Source organism: Malus sylvestris, chromosome 3, assembly GCF_916048215.2.
Source record: "Malus sylvestris chromosome 3, drMalSylv7.2, whole genome shotgun sequence".
NCBI classification, from domain to species: Eukaryota; Viridiplantae; Streptophyta; class Magnoliopsida; order Rosales; family Rosaceae; genus Malus; species Malus sylvestris.
The window spans coordinates 28,376,175-28,395,187 of NC_062262.1; the positions used below are offsets into that span (position 1 = coordinate 28,376,175).

At 38.8% G+C, this 19,013-nt stretch overlaps 4 protein-coding genes and 2 long non-coding RNA genes across 9 annotated transcripts; 2 read left to right on the forward strand and 4 right to left on the reverse strand.

Moving 5' to 3' along the window:
* Window positions 1-471: 471 nt before the first annotated feature.
* LOC126616066 (uncharacterized) lies at window positions 472-2,439 on the reverse strand. 2 transcript variants are annotated; one of them, XR_007620994.1, is made up of 4 exons: window positions 2,295-2,439; window positions 2,156-2,193; window positions 1,787-1,897; window positions 472-1,099 (listed from the first exon to the last, which is right to left on the reverse strand). It is a non-coding gene; the product is annotated as an uncharacterized LOC126616066 (long non-coding RNA). The 2 variants fall into 2 exon arrangements; XR_007620993.1 differs by having other exon boundaries at window positions 2,156-2,301.
* LOC126616059 (putative beta-glucosidase 41) lies at window positions 855-4,244 on the forward strand. Of its 2 annotated transcripts, none has more exons than XM_050284020.1 (13): window positions 855-1,000; window positions 1,090-1,156; window positions 1,270-1,328; window positions 1,745-1,820; window positions 1,907-1,978; window positions 2,147-2,234; window positions 2,310-2,565; window positions 2,675-2,790; window positions 2,870-3,093; window positions 3,445-3,476; window positions 3,560-3,662; window positions 3,742-3,850; window positions 3,956-4,244. In XM_050284020.1, the coding sequence occupies exons 1-13, from the start codon at window positions 884-886 to the stop codon at window positions 4,149-4,151; spliced, it is 1,515 nt and encodes a 504-aa protein (XP_050139977.1). In that variant the 5' UTR covers window positions 855-883; the 3' UTR covers window positions 4,152-4,244. The 2 variants fall into 2 exon arrangements, with proteins under 2 accessions (XP_050139977.1, XP_050139978.1); XM_050284021.1 differs by having other exon boundaries at window positions 2,361-2,565.
* Window positions 3,028-4,683, reverse strand: LOC126616068 (uncharacterized). Of its 2 annotated transcripts, XR_007620996.1 has the most exons (4): window positions 4,527-4,673; window positions 3,772-4,070; window positions 3,429-3,616; window positions 3,028-3,173 (listed from the first exon to the last, which is right to left on the reverse strand). It is a non-coding gene; the product is annotated as an uncharacterized LOC126616068 (long non-coding RNA). The 2 variants fall into 2 exon arrangements; XR_007620997.1 differs by lacking the exon at window positions 3,772-4,070 and having other exon boundaries at window positions 4,527-4,683.
* Window positions 4,684-7,691: 3,008 nt separating this feature from the next.
* LOC126616060 (mRNA cap guanine-N7 methyltransferase 1-like) lies at window positions 7,692-12,071 on the forward strand. Its single transcript, XM_050284022.1, has 12 exons — window positions 7,692-8,111; window positions 8,612-8,751; window positions 8,846-8,914; window positions 8,996-9,067; window positions 10,012-10,113; window positions 10,282-10,338; window positions 10,451-10,589; window positions 10,856-10,920; window positions 11,049-11,162; window positions 11,304-11,427; window positions 11,531-11,592; window positions 11,708-12,071. Exons 1-12 carry the CDS (start codon window positions 8,036-8,038, stop codon window positions 11,801-11,803), a joined length of 1,116 nt encoding a protein of 371 aa, XP_050139979.1. The 5' UTR covers window positions 7,692-8,035; the 3' UTR covers window positions 11,804-12,071.
* A 423-nt stretch (window positions 12,072-12,494) lies between these two features.
* LOC126617132 (uncharacterized) lies at window positions 12,495-13,584 on the reverse strand. The gene is made up of 2 exons (XM_050285183.1): window positions 13,480-13,584; window positions 12,495-13,082 (listed from the first exon to the last, which is right to left on the reverse strand). The coding sequence occupies exons 1-2, from the start codon at window positions 13,582-13,584 to the stop codon at window positions 12,495-12,497; spliced, it is 693 nt and encodes a 230-aa protein (XP_050141140.1).
* A 2,884-nt stretch (window positions 13,585-16,468) lies between these two features.
* On the reverse strand, window positions 16,469-18,785 carry LOC126616061 (uncharacterized). Its single transcript, XM_050284023.1, has 3 exons — window positions 18,264-18,785; window positions 17,407-17,593; window positions 16,469-17,232 (listed from the first exon to the last, which is right to left on the reverse strand). Exons 1-3 carry the CDS (start codon window positions 18,626-18,628, stop codon window positions 16,846-16,848), a joined length of 939 nt encoding a protein of 312 aa, XP_050139980.1. The 5' UTR covers window positions 18,629-18,785; the 3' UTR covers window positions 16,469-16,845.
* Between the last annotated feature and the right edge of the window lie 228 nt (window positions 18,786-19,013).

A 19,013-nucleotide genomic window follows, 5' to 3' on the forward strand; every position in this document is an offset into this window, starting at 1 on the left:
TCCCTACCAACTATAATTTATATGGTTGACGTGGACGGTACCATTGCTCAAGATTTAAGATTGAACTTCATTTAGATTCTTGCTTAAATCTTATCATTTCGACAAATAAATTATTTTATAATAATTCCAAAATTGTTTTTCCTTCAACGAGATATTTGTGCTTAGAAATGCAGGATCTGGTGTAAGTCACATAGTAAATTAAAGCTTGTTTAGATGTGCTTTTAAAATGACTGAAAGTGCTTTTAAAGAAAATACTTTTGAGTTTCAAAAGCACTTAAAGTGCTTTCTACAAGAAGCACCAGTTACGTGCTACTTCCAAAAAGCACTTTAAGTGTTTTTCTAAGATTTACTTGCATCTTTACTAATGATTGGTTCTAAAAACATTATCACCAAAAATGCTTTTAGTCATTTAATCATTTCAAAAGCACATCCAAACGAATTCTTCGTGATAACAATTGGATACTAAAGTCGTCCAGCAAATAACCCGATTCTAAGACCTCATAATTTCAAGTAGAATAAATACAGTTAGACCGTAACTACTAAGTGACAATAATATTTGAAACAAAAACCTTTAAAGTACGTTCAAACATGAAAGTTGCTTCGTCTGAGGAGCGCCTGAATTTCCAAATTTATCGTTTGTAACGTGCACACAAAGAACGGCCAACCTCCCCACGTCACCTTCCAGCGCAATCGAACCCTTTTGCCCAATTCTGCCTCCAACATATTTTTGAATCTTTTTTTTTTTTTTAATTAATTTTTTATTTTAATTTGGTGAGGAATGGGATCATATCCTTCACTTTAAAATTAAGCTAGCTTATTATTCTACTTCCTCTATAAATTCAGAATCCTCCATGAAGCTGGAAGCTAACCTCAAGACTTCGCCATGAGGCTATGCCTCGTCCTGGTTTTGATAGCCAGGCTCTTCGCAAACGCGGAATCTCTTGGCAGAGCTGATTTCCCCGACGGGTTTGTTTTCGGAACAGCTTCCTCAGCACACCAGGTATTCCTTTGTTTCGGTTTCAATATCTCGACAGAGCTTGCATGTCAAATAGCAGTTTAACCATTCATGGGGTCTTGTATGTGGTGTAGTTTGAGGGCGCTGCAAATGAAGGAAACAAGGGAGTTAGCGTATGGGACACTTTCGCGAAAGAACCAGGTATGAATTCAAATTCAATGAGGCATTTTAAATGATGTGCAAAAAACAAAGAGAAATTTACGGAAGATATGATCGGAAGAAGCGGCTTTGAGATTGTTTTGTTTGTTTAACAGGGAGGATTCTGGACTTCAGCAATGCAGACACAGCAGTTGATCAATATCACAGATTTCAGGTGAACATAACAGTGACCTAAGTTGACTTTCTGGAGTTTTAACCTTACAAGCAATAGCAGATTGTCTCAAAGTTTTCTTTTCTTCCAAGTCTTTTTTTAGTTCAGACAAGTCTTTCGTAATGAATTAAGAGAAAATTAGAGCAACGGTCCCTTAACTTTAGTCTAATTGGAACTTGGGTCCCTGACAAAAAATCAGTGACCATTGGCCCCCCTGAACTTGTTAAGAGTGTGGAGCAATGGTCCTTTTGAGTAACCCATTAGAACTTTCATACCTATTTTATCCCATTAAATTCTTTATTTTGGATAGAAGTTCTAATGGTGTTATTATAATAGCATAACACAAAACATATCCAGAGTAAATAAATGGCAGAGTTCAAGTATATTATAAATTACTAAACTAAACTTAATATTTGCAGAGTGATATAGAGTTGATGAAGGATATGGGAGTGGATGCATACAGATTCTCAATATCGTGGCCGAGAATTTTTCCAAGTAAGATTTGATTCTGTCCAGATTTTCCTTTTCTCTACCTCACTGTCTTCTGATTACTTACTGCTTTCGAAAATAACCTGAGACAGACGGAACAGGAGAATCCAACTCAGAAGGAATAAACTACTACAACAGCCTTATAGATGCTTTACTCGAAAAAGGTATGCAATGAGACCTCAATAAGAACATAATTCTTAGCTAGAGAATTATTTTTCAAGATTACAATTCGATTGCTTTTACAACGCCATTGAAATGCATAACTGATTTTAAGAAAATAATTCTTTCTCAATGACAACGTTATTGAAGGTCAAACTATTCTTTTCGATTAGGGATCAAACCTTTTGTAACTCTATATCACTGGGATCTTCCACAAGCGCTTGAAGACAGATACGAAGGGTGGTTGAGTGCAAACATAATGTAAGTATCAAACAGCTGCAGAAAAGGATTTGAAAATGCTGAAAAAAACTTAACATTTACCTCACTTGCTTACAGAAAAGACTTTGAACATTATGCCTTCACCTGCTTCAAAACCTTTGGCGACAGAGTTAAGAATTGGATCACCTTCAACGAGCCTCATGGTAATGCACTCCAAGGTTATGACTTGGGCATACAAGCTCCGGGGAGATGTTCTATTCTTGGCCATTTGTTTTGTAAGAAGGGAAATTCATCTGCTGAACCGTACATTGTTGCTCACAACATCCTACTGTCTCATGCTGCCGCTTATCATAGTTACCGGCAATTTTTCAAGGTACCCTCATTTCTGTATAATTATACTTCCTAACTCAACTGGTAAACTTTATGCCATATGTTAAAGAAAATGACACATGGAACTTATGTTTTTTTACTGAACCATCTAGGAGACACAAGGAGGCCAAGTAGGAATTTCATTGGATGCCAAATGGTATGAGCCTGTATCTGATAATGATGAGGACAGAGATGCAGCACACAGAGCAATCGATTTTTCATTGGGATGGTAATTTCTTTGTAAATGTTCTACGCATCACAGAGACCAAAAATTGTATAAACACGCATAACACAGAAAAGTGAATCAGGTTCCTTGATCCACTATTTTTTGGCGAATATCCACTTTCAATGAAGAAGCTTGTGGATAAGAGATTACCAGAGATTTCGCAGGAAATCTCAAATTTCCTGGTTGGAACCTTGGACTTTGTTGGCCTAAACCACTACACCACATATTATGCTCGAAATGACAGGACTCGGATTCGAAAGTTCATAATGCAGGATGCTACATCTGATGCTGCAGTCATTTCAACCCGTAAGATGACGCACTTTGTACCCGCTTGTAGTGTTTGGTTGCTGGAATGATCACCGGAATGGAATTGAATGGAATGAACGCTGAAAGAGTTAAGGTCAAAGTAGGACAAGTAAAATTGGTAAGGAAAGCAATTGGAATTATAAAACACTTTGGGCGAAAGGAAATTGCCCATTCCATTTTTTTTTTCCTGTCGACCAAGCAATGGTATGGGCATTCCATCCAGCATATTCCTGCGTATGGAATGTCTATTCCATTCCAAGGTCCATTCCAGAAGACCAAGCACTACCCTAATTACAAAAAATCAAAATCAGGATGTCAACTGATTATTATTATACCTGGCTTTCGTTGTAGCATACAAAGGAGGAGTGGCAATCGGAGAAAGAGTATGTCTCAAACCCTTCCTAAAACCTTGAATTCAGTCACTGATTTCATATTTAAGAAAGCTTGTCGGTGCTTCCTCCTCCAGGCAGCTTCCCGCTGGTTGCGCATTGTCCCATGGGGCATCCGAAAGTTGGCAAGACACCTGAAAGATAAGTATGGGAACCCCCCGATGATAATAACAGAAAATGGTGAGTAGACTAGATTCAGATTCACAACTTATAATTCAAAGTTTCATGAAATAACAGATGTTCAAATGCATGAGCACAGGTATGGATGATCCAAATAAACGTTTCATACCTTTAGAAAAGGCTTTAAACGACGAAAAGAGGATAACCTTTCACAGGGACTATCTCTCGAACCTATCTGCTGCTATAAGGTAATAACCACTCCCCACTTCGATATCTTTGTGAGGTTATTTCGTGACATTTCTAGAACTCCAACATTGTACACACAAACTTAACAGAAAACTCAATCAATGCAGGCAAGACAACTGTGACGTGCGTGGTTATTTTGTGTGGTCACTGCTCGACAACTGGGAATGGAACATGGGATACACTGTTCGGTTCGGTCTCTACTATGTGGATTACAAGAAGAACCTAACAAGGATTCCTAAAACTTCAGTACAGTGGTTTAGAACACTTCTCCAAGTTAACGATGACCCGAGACGCCACATCTAACAAAATTCTTTTGCTACAAAGCATATAAATAACAATTTGTACAGATGCCATGAATATATCAAAGCAAAAATCTATGAAATTTCAATGACGAAATCCCAAAAGTCCAAACCTTCTTATCTGTCTATTCCAACTAACAAATTAGACAGACAACATTGAACCAAAACAAAATACATTAACTAAAACAAAAACATGAGTTCACAATCAAGCATCACAAAATCGATGTCCATCAGATGCAGTAGATTCCAATTTACAGCAACCCAAATTGCTTTGATTAAATTTTCAATTAACTGACTTTAATTGTGTTTCTGAACAAAAAGAAAAACGCAAAATTTGTGGAGAAAGAATCAAAGAGCGCGGGAAGAATGGCATGCATACCGGCATTTTTCCCGCAGAGGCGGAGTAGGGCTCGAAACGATGAGGTCGGAACCGTCTCAGGCGATTGTTACTATGTTTGGTCTATCAGGACGCCATCGGCCGTATTCTGGGAGCACCCTCCCAAAGATTTTTATTTTTAATCTTTAAAATGAATTACAAGGTTCTAAAAAAACATTAGGCGCTGATCGAGTGGCAAGTTGGCGCCTACTGCCTAGGCGATTTAAACAGATTTAGGTAAATTTCTTATATATCTTGTAAATAAGTGCATATTGACACTTACAAAAAATTAAATTTGTATGAAATCCATGAATAAGATAATAAAAGAGTATCCAACAAGTCTAAAACTTCAAAACACATTAAGCATATATGTCATGTATAACCATAGTAAGGAGTATTGTAGGATGACACATGTACAATAAGTTCACAATTTAAAACCACATAAAATGCAAGATAGGAGGAAAATAAGGAAATATAGTAATGTAGATAGGATTTTTATTTTAATTTCAAAAAAAAAAAAAAAAAAAAAACCTCCTACCCGCCTAGCACAGCCCAGCCTGCCACCACCGTCCAGCGCCTAGGCCGTTTTTTAGAACATTGATTACAACCGGTAAAGACAGCTTTTCTAAAAATCTCTAGCAATGATTTGTTACCGTTCTGATTAATTATTAGACGTTTGAAAATTAAGAAAATGTGGCTAGGTTTCTTTAGGTGTTCGCCTTGTTTCTCTAGATCCATCTATGCATCCGCTTACATCGTGACTCTCGCTTAGGCATTTTATTTTCGTTCACTAAATTGTAAGAGATTTGTTGAATAATTGGATGAAAACTTATTATATGCTTGTTTTCTATATTTTCAATATGACCTATCACTTTAAAGGAAAACTAATGAAAAATAGTTTGAAAACTTTGAGTTTTAACAATAATGACAAAATAAAGGGTAAAGTGAATAATACCAGGATTAACTTTTTAGTGTAAAAATGTGATTTTTTGTTAAAATGAATAGTACCGAAAGTTTTTCGTTCAAATTCTCATACTTTAATTTATATGCCATCTTACTTTTGTAATTGATGTATTTCAATATAATTATGTTCACCTAAACTCTTGCCTACACTACGTCTAACCGCCTAGACGCAAAGATCTCAACAAACCGCCTGACTAGGGCTATCAGAACAGCTCTAGCGTGTGCTGGAGGTCGAGGGATAGGCCCGCAAATAGTGGCAGAGAGCCTGAGCAAGCAAGCCCAGGGTGTGCTGGCGAGGGAGCCCTAGCAGGCTTGAGGGAAAGGCCCGGCATGAGTTGCCAGCCCGAGAGCTTGAAGGCAATGTGACGTGGGGTGACGTCAGGGCGACGCCAGCCATAATATAAAATTAATAAAAATATAAAATATTATTAAAATTTTTAAAACCCAGCAGGCTTCGACTCCACCGCACACCACACTGCCTTCGCCTCCATGCACTCGCGATCCCCCTCCTTCCACTCGTGCACCCAGATCGCACGATTTGGGATTTGTTTTTTAGAGAGAGAGAGAGAGAGAGAGAGAGAGAGAGAGAGAGAGAGATTTTAACTAAGGAGTTGGCGATCCTTTACCTACTTAACTAAAGAAAAACTGTGAATTTTTGCACTGATCGACTATTGATGTTGTCAGAGTCTCAGGCCTTACCTCTGGAGCTCAAGTGAATGAGAGCTGCTGAGCTTGAAAAGGAAAGAAAAAAAAAACACAGAGCTTTTGGAATGGTGCATTGGCACCATGCGAAAAGAAGAAGAAAAAAATAATAAAAAAAAGAGAAATTAGGTTCACATCATTTTTTTTGTTAGTCCATTGATTAAGATCTTATTCATTTTCAATTTTTGATCAAAGTCCTTGGATATTAATAACATCATTAATTATTTGAATAATAAAATATTTTTATTTTTAAATATATTCATTTGGTGTTAAAAATGTTACAATTAGTATATTTATATTTATGGCTAAATTTTTTATCATATATTTTTATTGTACCTATTTTTAATTTGTACCAATTTTTTATTTATTTTTAATTTGTAACCATATATTAGTTTCTTTTTGTGCCCACATTTTTTAAAGTTTTATTTGTGTTTGTACCCTGTGTATACTGTCACGTAACATTGTATATTTAATCAATGATAGGAAAATTACATATGGTATATTTATGTTTTATGCCTAAACTTTGTATCATATATTTATATTTTTAGTATGTACCCACTTTTAATTTGCAACATTTTTTTAAATTTGTAGTATTTTCTTTTTAGTTTTATTTTGTACCCATGTATTAATTTCTTTTAGCGCCTATATTTTTTAAAAATTCATTTTTACTCATAATTTTTTAATCTTTTATATGTATCCTAATTTATTTATAATGTACCCATTCTTCTTTATTAATGTACCACTTTGTTATATGTGAAATGTACCAATATTTTTTAACACTATGAATACATTCTTTTGCCATTTATTATTTCTTATTTTTACATAGTTTTTATCCATTTATTCAATCAAAATGTTTGAATTTTTTTATTGTAACAGTTTCTAATAGTATTATAATGAGGGATTTTAAATTTATAGGATTATAAATCTCATAAAATATCAAACAATTAATGTCAAAATTATAAAAATATAAATATTAATTGTAATATAATGATGTGTACAAAGTCAATGAACTTTGATCAAACTTTGAATATCATTAAGGTTTTAGTCAAAGAATGTTAAGGATTAGGAACCGCAACCAAAATATTCATAAAAAAAAGGTTTTGGAATGGTGCATCGACACCATATGAAAAAAAAAACAAAGGTTTTGGAATGGTGTGCACCAATGAAAAGAAAAAATAAAAAAATAAATTTTTTTTTTTAATAGAAAGTGGTACAACGAAGCCGATTAAAAATCATATCCGAAATTACAAATAAAATTATTTTGTATTATTTATAAAAAAAAATACTAATATTTTATTGCCTATTGACATGATTATTTAATGTACATGTGAAAATGTAAAAGATAATTACTGTTTATTAAAAATAATTACTATTCACTAGACTGATTAAACAGTGAATAGGATGGCGTTAGAAACGGTGGAACTGCTCTCATCTTTTAAAATTTTAAAAGGACAAAACGGAAGGGTGGGTTTGAATAATCTTTTGACTCATAGTGCAAAAGGTGAAAAGATATTCATAAAACTAGGGGAAAAATCAGAAACGCACCCTACCACACCAGGCGGCCTGCAAACGTAAGAATTAGATACAGAAAAACACCACTCGGAGCCACCGTTCAAATCTGTTCAAGCCTTTCTCCTTCACTCCTTGCCCCTCTCACCTCACCAATAATTATACACACACACACAAATATACGCCTCAAGAATCAAAACACGCACAAATATAAAGAAAATTAACGTTGCTGTCTGTCTGTGTTTGCTTCTTGATATCAAAGTTCTAATTTTGTGCCGGCATTCGGTTCTTCCTCGCCGAACCCCGATTGTGTCCCGGTGCAATTTCTATTTTTGCCCATGAAACGAGGGTACTCGGAATCGTCCTCCACCTCACTCGGGCCTCCCCAGTCGAGATTCAAACACAACCCAGAAGGTGGAAATCGTAAACCCCTTTTGTTTTCTGGTTCGGATTTGTGATTTCTTCTGGTAAATTGGTAATCTTTTAGGTTATTTCGGGAGTTTTTGGATCTGGGTTTTGTGGGTTTTTGCTGATAAGTGAAGGAAGAGGAAGAGAATTGCACAAGTTGAAAACTTTTTTTCTTATTTGTTTTGTGTTTTCGATTGCCAATTTATTGAATGTTTTCTGTGTGTCTGATTAGTGTGGGGGATTAATTCGAACCTGGGATTTTTAGTTCCCCACTATTTGGTAACAGGGGAAATGGAGAAGAAGGGAATGTGACTAAATTTTGAATTTTCTAATTCTAACTATTTTTTTTTATAGCTGAAACAAAGCAAAGGAAATATATGTATATGTATGCATGTATGCATTTTCTGTGTGTGTGTGTCTAATAGCCATACAAAAGGAAAATTCAAAATTGAAAATTTGAAATCTTCATGGTTTTCTAACCATGGTTTATTACATTGTGGTCTTAGGTGATGCAGAATTCTTGGAGGATGAAACCACAAAAAAATTTGCACGTAAAGTGGCCGATCATTACAGTGCAAGGACGAATCAAACTCTAGAAGAACGAGAAGCTAGTCCAATCATCCATTTAAAGAAGCTTAACAATTGGGTTTGTCTTTTAATCTACTTAATTAATACTTCAAAATTGTTTGATTACACTTCATACTTTTCAGTTGGTTATAGTTCCTTCTCTCGTTGAGCAGATTAAGAGTGTTTTAATCCAGCTATATGCTCGCAAAGGAGATGCTGTTCTGGATCTTGCATGTGGCAAGGTATTGGTGGTCCATTTCTATCTTTTCGTTTTCCCCTCCCTGCAACTAAGTATTCTCTTTTAAATGTAATTTATTTTCTAGGGGGGTGATCTCATCAAATGGGACAAGGCAAAAATTGGGTATTATGTTGGAATTGATATCGCTGAAGGCTCGGTAAGTATTTAAATTTGGTTATACTTGGCTTATTAGTTCGCATTTTTCTTTTTCATAAATAGCTTCGTTGAGTCTGTCTACTCTCTTCATCGCAGTTAACTAGTTATTGTTTAATGGAGTAGAAAACTTATTCTAGCACCATATTTTGCTGTATTCCCACTCAATTGCTGACCTACATTTCAGGATGCATAAATTTGCATTAGTAGTAATACATTTTTAGTTGGCCGACATTAGAGCTATGGTGAAGTGTCGTATTATTCATTAAAAAAAATGTCGTACCCAGTGCACAAGGCTCCCGCTTTACGCAGGGTCTGGGAGAGGTGAATGTCGTATTATTCATTAATGTTGGAAAATTTGCATTAGTACGTGTTGACTTCTAGTTGGCCTATTATAGCTATTGTGAAGTGTCATCTGTTCAATTCATCAATGTTTGAGAGAATTTTTTTTTTTTCAATAGCTGTTTAGTTTTTATTTCATACGAAGGGAAAGTATTTTTTCTTGTCAAACAAGGAATGAGTTCTAGCAAACTGTACCATATATGGACAAATACAGGGTTTAGGATGATATGGCATTGTTCTGTGGGTGAGTTGAGACTTGAGAGGTTTTAATGCTATTTTTCTGACCTAGGAAAATTCTGTTTTATCATTGTGTGTGACTTACTTTTAGTTTTTCTTTGTCTTGCACCACCTCATCACGTAGCAATAGATTTCCCAGTTCTTATGACAGTAAAGATCTTTTTGAATGCCATCCTTCTCTTTCATGTGTGAAATCCTCTTTTCATGTGTGTATTTCTCCGATGAAAAATGAGTGACATCTTTTTGCGCAAGACCTTATCAAGAATGTTGGAAGTCAGTCTTGTTGTCTGCCTCTTGTCCTTAGTGTGATTATATTTAAAAGTGTGCCATCATCAACAATCTTATTATTTTGTTCAAATATTTGTACAGATAGAAGATTGTCGTACTCGTTACAATGGTGATGCTGACCATCATCAGCATCGTAAAAAGTTTACATTTCCTGCGCATCTTATATGTGGAGATTGCTATGAGGTAATTGCAAATTGGATAGCTGCTAACTAAGTCATTGCTCTGTTCCTTGGGAGCTTGCCTTTGCCTCACTCAATCAAAGAAGAAGCCATTAGGAAGCAGCATATGTTTACCCTGCTTAGTGCGTCTGTAACGTATGATTATTTATGCTATGTATGTGCATGGTTTCAGGTTCGCCTGGATAAAGTCCTGGCTGATGATGCCCCCTTTGATGTTGTCAGTTGCCAGGTGAGCCTCTCATGCACTAATAGCTTTCTACCTTATATTGTAATGTAATTAAAAGATTTGAGGGGAGGAAAGCCTTTGAAACTGACTGCTTAAAACACATTTTATTCTGCAGTTTGCCTTGCATTATTCCTGGTCTACTGAGGCACGTGCGCGGCGAGCCTTGGCTAATGTATCGGCTTTACTGCGCCCTGGCGGTACTTTTATTGGAACAATGCCCGATGCAAATGTGATTATCAAAAAGCTCAGAGAAGGTTTATCTTATGCCTTGATGATTCATTTCCTTTGAGAGTCATGTTAAACTGTGACCTACGAAAAGGAAACAAATTTGACACTGTTAACTGTTGGCATTTGTCTCATAAGCAATATATTCTCCCTGGCCGAGTAAATAGTGAAAATTCATTAAAAAAAAAAATGAATTTCCCATTTCACTCTCTTATGTTTAGCATTAAGATCTTGGGCATGGCAGACTACTTTCACCATTATTTATCGGAGATGGTATTTTCATTGTGATGTCCAGCTGAAGGATTGGTCTTTGGTAATAGCGTCTACTGGATACGTTTTGATGAAGACTTTTCTGAAAAGGTATGAATTTACTCAGACGCTTTATTTTTCAATTTGGCTATTCTCCAATCTGAGACATGAGTATTTAATTTATAAACTTTTTTTTTTAATTATTCCTAATTTGATAAATGCTTCATGTGTGGTTGCAGAAATTCAAGTCTTCGAGCCCCTTTGGTATCAAGTACAAGTTTCACCTGGAGGATGCTGTTGATTGCCCGGAATGGATTGTTCCCTTTCATGTTTTCAAATCGTTGGTTGAAGAGGTATACTTTCTTTCATCAGAAATGGTGACAGAAGTGCATTCAGAAGCACACACTTCTAATTGAAAGGAGCTATTTGAAACGTTTATCTACTTTTCGCTAAAAGTCTTCTCGTATTCATATAAATGAATTGACCTGTTGCAGTACGATATGGAGCTAGTTTTGGTGAAGAACAACCATGAATTTGTGCATGAGTACATTAAAAAACCAGAATTTGTGGAGTTAATGCGGAGGCTTGGTGCATTGGGTGATGGTAACCAAGATCAAAGTAAGTTTGTTTCCTATCAACTGTGACAATTTAGTTTCAGGTGCTTATTTATGATTTTTTTTAATTAGCTTAATGCTTCTCATTTCTGCTTTGCAATATCCAGGTACACTATCGAATGATGAATGGGAAGTAGCTCATCTCTATTTGGCATTTGTCTTGAGGAAGGTGAGTGCACACTCCTAGACTCCTAGTACCGATGCGATTTTCCATTTTTATGTTGCTGTTACCATTATTATAGTCCGTTAGCATTTGCTGTGCGTTAAATCTATGTTCTTTCCAGCGAGGGGAACCTGATCGGACACAAGTAAACGGTAGGAGAGACATAGGGAAGATGCACATATCAAAAGAGGACGTCATGTACATAAGTAATGACTAATGCAACACCAATTATGTCTCGAATGTCCATTTTTACAGCAGACGAGCAATGAATTTGCACGGCAGGAGAAGCCTGCTTGGCGCTATAGGAAAGCGAAGAGCTCGACTCCCCGCACCGTTCTACTAGCTACGATTACAAGTGGATGTAATTGTTCAGTTTTGTAGATTAATTATGATCTAAGATTTGTAATTTTCATTGTAATCAATGCAGCAGAGGAAATAACTGTTTGTAGTATCTCTGCTATGAGAAATAGTTTTTTTTTGGCAAACTGAGAAATCCATTCCAGGGCCAAGAGGCCAAAGCAAACACCGAAAGCCAACACAAAGGCAAACACAAACAAACCATGAAGACAGTGCAGAAGGGTACAACAAAGAGGACGCAGCAGCAAAGCTAAGCGTCGCCCTCTACATTGCCAAAAGGGGAAACTAATGAGGACAAGGTAAACCATCATTGTTCAGGACAAAAATAACGAAGATGGGGGACGATTGACCCAAACAACATTACACATCTCCAAATTACCAAACGACGCAAGAAAATCCGCCGCCATATTGGCCGATCTTGGGACCCAAGACCAGCGACAATTCTGGAAAGATTCACCCAAATCCCAAGCATTAGCCAAGATAGGGAAAGCCTCCCAATTGCCATTCAGAAGAGAATTCGAAAGACATGAAATAGATTCCAGAGAATCAGATTAAAAAATGACCGAGCTAAAATTCAAGGAGACCGCTAACTCACAACCACGGAGCAGAGCCAAAGCCTCGGCCATCGCAACACAAGACGCAAAAATGGGATACCTCACTGCAGCAATAAAATCCCCCCTAGCATCCCGAGCCACCACCGCAGCAAACCCAGAATTATTCAACCGAGACCAGCTAGCATCCACGTTCAGTTTAACAAAAGGGGAGACATGAGGGGTCCACCTGCAAATCTGCCTGACCCAACCACGATCCACTGTCTGCGAGTTCTCAGGGACCAACCTGGCATTAAAGAACTCAGCAACAGAAATACCGATACCCATAATAACCTTAGAGGGAATGATAGGGACCTGGTTAAAGACATAATCACAACGGGACTTCCATATATGCCAACACGTGACAAGCACATAAGTCTGAACCCGGTCTTTACTCGCCAAAGATCCCAAATTAGAAGTGAAGACAGCATGCAGCCAAACACCCCAGCTAGAGAAGCTCCCCAACTGGATAATGTACGTAAGAGCCCCACCAAACCAAATTGAATTGACCCATGGGCAGAGAAGAAAAAGATGCTCAATAGTTTCCTCCTGACAAAGACAGATTGGGCATATAGGGGTTGGAGAAGAACGTCTTCGAAACAGCACAACCACAGTAGCTAAAGCGTTGTGGAGAGAGCTCCATAGAAAAAGTCTAACCTTAGCCAGCACCTTGACCCTCCAGATTCCCTTCCACAGCAACTCCGGCACAGAACGAGTGATGGGGGGAACGATGATCTCTCAACGAAAGGGATTGCAGCTGTAACCATAAATAACCCGACTTGACCGAATAGCTGCCATTTCTGTTAGACGCCCAAACCAATCGGTCCTTCCTCCTAGGGTTCCCAATTGGGGTATCTCTAATTGCCGCACACTCCTCCGTCGACAGGAAGGGCAGGAGAAACTCAAAGTCCCAGGTCTTGGAAGATGGGCAAATTATAGAACTTACCCGTGTGCTCCTGGTCATTGAAACACCACCCGAGGGAGAGGGATGTCCCGACGGTAACGCAGGCAGCCATCTATCAATCCATAGACGAACCTCCTCCCCACCCATGATCTGCTAATGAGCCCCCTTTTGAATCAAATCTCTTCCCACCAGAAGACTTGACTAGGCCCAAGAAGCGCGGCCGCCTTTGGTAGCATCCAGAAAGGAGCAATTCGGAAAATAACGAGCCTTCATCACTTGAGCCCACAACGAGTCAGGTTCAACAATCAAACGCCAACACTGCTTGGCAAGGAGAACATCATTGAAATCCTAGAAGTTTCTGAAACCCATGCCACCCAAATGTTTTGGTAAGCCCATAGTCTCCATAGATACCCAATGAGTTTTTCGTCTCCCACTAGCATCATCCCACCAAAATTTAGCAATCAAAGCATCCAATTCCTTACATAGGATAATAGGAAACTTAAAAATATTCATAGGGTAAGCGGGAATGGCCTGGACAACAGCCTTGATCAACACCTCATTTCCTGCTTTAGATAACATGCTTTGCTTCCATCCTTGTAACTTCCCCAAGATCCGACCCTTCACATAAGCTAATCCTTATCTCTTCGAGCGACCCCAAATAACAGACACCCCCAGGTAGGTACCCGGGTTTTCCACAACAGTCATTCCCAAAATGTTTCCCAATTCTTCGGACAAAGTCGAATGAACGTTGGACCCAAAGAAAACACTAGATTTCTGCATATTAATAGCTTGCCCAGAGGCATTGCAGTAATCTTTTAGGAGGTCAACCAAGTTATTACAATTCTTCCTATCCGCCTTAAGGAAGATTAACGTGTCATCCGCAAAAAAAATGTGTGAGATGACCGGACCAGACACACTCAACTTCACCCCTTCCAATTGTCTCCTTTCAACAGCCCCCTGAATCATTCTGGAGAGAACCTCACCCACCAGGAGAAATAAGTAAGGCGATAGGGGATCTCCCTGACGAAGACCACGAGAAGGAGCAAATTTCTCACCAGGTTGTCCATTCAGAATGACCGCAAAGTTAACTGATGAAACACAACCCATAATAAGCTTCTTCCACAAAATCCCAAAGCCCATCCTTTCCATGACTGCATCCAGGAAGTCTCATTCCACCCTGTCATAAGCTTTCTGCATATCAAGCTTAATACCAACTTCGAACCTGCGCTTTGCTTTTCGAACTTTCAGGAAGTGAAACACCTCATGGGCTATTCCAATATTGTCTTGTATCTGTCTACCCGCAACAAACGCATTCTGCATAAGGGATATAATTTCTGTCAAGATAGGCTTTAAACGATTCACCAACACTTTGGATAAAATCTTGTAAGAATAGTTGCATAGACTTATGGGATGGAACTGCGACACCATCTCAGGATTCTGCACCTTAGGAATCAAAACAATGTGGGTGGAGTTTAAATTTCTAGGGCTGTCCTGCCCAAAAATCATAGAGCGGACCAGATCGTTTACATCCCCTACAATATTCTCCCAGAACGTATGATAAAACACCCCTTGAAAACCATCAGGGCCCGGATCTTTCAGACCACCCATATTTAGAGCCGCATCTTTGACCTCCTCTTCCAAGACTGGCGCCATAAGCATAGCATTCATCTTTTCTGTCACCGTCGGAGTTAAGCAGTCAAGAGTTGTCCCCCAGTTCCGAACCCCCCCAGACCTGAAAGTATTCATAAAATGCTCGTCCACCAGTCTTCTAACCTGATTGGGGTTTTCCACCCAGTCACCATTAGAGTTTCTAATTTTCAGCAACTTGTTTCTTCTGCGACGTTGAAGCGTGGTCTGATGGAAGAACTTGGTGTTAGCATCTCCCTCCCTTAACCACTTAATCCGAGATCTTTGTTGCCAGAAACTCTCTTCCTGCGCCCATAGGGTATCAATCAACCTAGACTTCTCTATAATTTCCTCTCTATGCGCTTCCTAATTTTTTTGTAACTCCCCCAGTTGCTCCAACAGATAGTCAATCTGATAGCCCCTCATCTTAAATTTATTTCGACTCCACCGGATAAGATGAGACCGACAGTCATTAATCTTTTTTAGCCATCTCACTTGGGCACACCCTTCTTCCCGACAATCCCAACTCTTCCTCACCACTTCTTTACATTCCACTTCCTTAGCCCAGAACGCCTCAAAGCGAAACAATTTCCTGCCCATCCTAGCTTCCGGTTCGGTTTGGATAATAATCGGGCAATGATCCGATCCCAAAATCGTCCCGTGAGTAACCGTCGTATTTGGCCAAATATCTTGCCAATTCCTATTACATAATCCCCTGTCCAGACGTTCTTCCACCAGTGAACCGTTTCTCGTGCCCCGCCAAGTAAAAGCTGGACCATTAAAGTCCAGATCCAGCAGCTCAGAGGAGTTCAAAAATCTTTCAAGGTACTGGGGCCGATTGTATAGCACCTGAGATCCTCCAGCCTTGAGAAATAGTTTAACTAGTCAAAAGTAACCCACAGCCAAATGTAACAAAGTAATACTTTGTTTACTCCTTATATTTTCGTTTATGGTGTTTAAGGACGTTTACCTCTGTTCGATTCTCCCCCTCAATATAAAGAAAATAAAATAAACGAGGGTAAAATGGTTAACTAAACACTTGTATGTTTTTTTTTTAGTACAACGACATATCTTATACTAAGGGGAGGGAGAGCTTGGTAAGCCACATAATAGATAACCTAATTTAGTGTTGAATTCGTCATTTACGAGATTCTAAGACCTCTCATTTACAAGTGAAGAGAAAAATTACCAGACTGTAATACTGAGTGTCTAAAACTAAATACCTGTATTATTCCTGAGATTTGGAGAATAAAAAGTTACCATGCACTTTAATTAGGACGTTTCTCAAAGTCTGTCATTTTTTGAGCGATTAGGAATTAATCAAAGCAGTAGCTAACCGTCTAGCGTGTGAGCAATTTTAGAGCATTGTTAAAAGCATCTGCAAACCCAACCTAAGACGCCAAACTAGTCAAGATCAAGCATTCTAAATGCATAAATCATAACGAAAATCTGACCACAAAACATTCTCAGAAAAGTGAACCATCACAAAAATCCAGACTACCGAAACTGCATAAGCTATACATATTATGTCACTACCTTCTCCGTTGCTTAACGATCAATATCGAGGTTCCATACGCGGTACTTCCTGATGCGCGGTACTCCCTGATACTGTATTTGAAAAGAAAAAAAAAATCACGTACACTAAAGAAATATGCACGCATATTGATCATCTAGTAGCAATACTTAGGGCATCAAATTGCTTTTTATTTATTCCACAAACGCTCATTACGCAAAGACGCGCATGTTTGGGATTGTTTTTTCGGCAGATTGAGCTAGAATTAACTAAGCACGCTTCGTCAAGACCACCATAACAACCATAACCGCCAGTCCCATGAACGCAGATGCTACAGCCGCACCTGTATTCCCTCCGTCTGCTTCAGCTTCAGCTGCAGGGGGTTCGAAAATGTTCTGGATGAATGACGACAAATCATTGACCCACTTATCCACTGTAAGCTTGATTTTCTGCATAAAACCACCGAGCATATCTTCCAAGCTGTCAGATTTCTCTGATTCGTCTTCAAGCTTCTTAGGTGAAGCTGGATAAGTATCTGCAGCATGCTCTTCCGTGTAAAGATTATAGTTCTTGTTGGCCATAAATTGCTTGACCGCAGAATTTTCCATCATAGCACTCCAGATATTCGGGTCACTTGTAATTGAAGCAACAACATTCTGGGGGCACGAAACCAAGAAAATAAATCAAGTCCCCTAACAAATCGTACGAAGCCAGTCATCGTAAATTCGGGTAGCTTAAAGCACTTGACATTTTAAGAAGAAAAGACACATGCTAAATTTCATGTTCAAAGCACCTGGATCCCGGAAAGGGCAAGGGATTGAATCAAATACCTGAGCTTCAGAACTTCTACTCAGCATTTCAAATGCATGAAGAGCATGTTTCGGCACTGAAGTCCTCGTAAGAAGTAGGGATTCCATCTCCTCAGGTTCAGGGTTTTTTATCAGAGGCAGCCCAGCCGCATCAGCAGCAGCAGACGGTTCCCCCAAATCAGTAGATTTGGGCGAAGAAAGATACACCCTGAAAGTTCATGTACGGAACGCATGATAGAGCCAACATTAGTCTACAGATTATACATAAACATCAACAAAATGAAGGAAAACTCTTTCAATCTTATAAATTTGGCGCCTCGTAACAGTGCAACCGATTACGCTTATGGAAGGGGGAAAACTTCTGATCTCCCAAAATACGAAATCAAGAAGACGTGTACAAGACTACAACCACATCACAGTTGGATAACAAGAAATTGTTAATTCCATTCAAAAACCAATAAACTCAAATATATTTTCTTGGCACCGAAAACCATTTCAGTAAGTAATTTCTTCCACATTCGACCAAAAAAAGGAAATTAATTTCTTCGACCATTCATGTTCAACAACAAAATCGGCTTCTACAAATACAAATATATGCCAAATCAAAATTCCCAAAAACTAGAAAAACACAATGTCAAACATTCTCTTTCTATTTGGCAATTTGTAATTCAAACAAAGCAATTCCACAATACCAGAGCAGAAATGTAAATTTCCAATCATTGCAAAAAAATGTAGATTTTCATAATTTTGCAATTTTCTTTTCTCGTTAACCAAACAGAGCATAACACAAACAACACAAAAAAGAAGGGAAATTCATTGGAAAATAATAAACAAAACAATTAAATTAGTTTATCATTTGAATTGGCGGAGAATTATACTTATCGAGGGCGTCTTTCAATTCAGCGGTGGCCTCTTTGGCCTCCTTGAAGCTCGGCGCAGCATCGAAGACAACCCTCGGCATCGGCTCGCCGCCCGACATCACCAGGTCATCTTCTCCGGCGCCGACCACCTGCCAGTCGACGAAGTCGTCGACCGCGTCCGACGCAGGCTTCCCGATCGCTGCCACTTCACCTCCGCCGTAGTTCTGAGCCGTGAGGGTCGCTGCCACGGGAATTGAGGCCTTGCGGACCGAATGACCAGTCGGCGAAGGAACCGCCGGCGCGCCGCGGATCATGCCGCCGTGGACCACGCCGCCGATCCCGGCCACCTTTGCCACCGACCTCATGACTCCGCTGCCTCCCATAGTTTTCTGTGGCTGCGAGTGTGGTAAAACCCTGGAAAGTAGAAAGTCGAAACCTCTCGCGCGCGCTCTCTCTCTCTCTCTTTCCGATTGACGTTTATCGGAGAATAATCGGGATTTATAAGAATTTGTGGAGGAGAGAGGATTAAGGAATTTCCTTATTGTCTCTGGACTCAGGCACTGTTATCCTTGATGATCGCTGTTAGGCTGCCACGTGGTTATTAATATATTTTTGCGTTTACTTGTGAACTAAGGAAAACCTAGGTTTTAAGCTTACTTTTAGCTACGTCCTTGCAACTCGTTTTTAATCTCATTTTGTCTTTGTAACTTAAAAATTATAATTTTACTTCTAAAACTCATAATTCCCTCCACTTCGCTCATGGAGCTC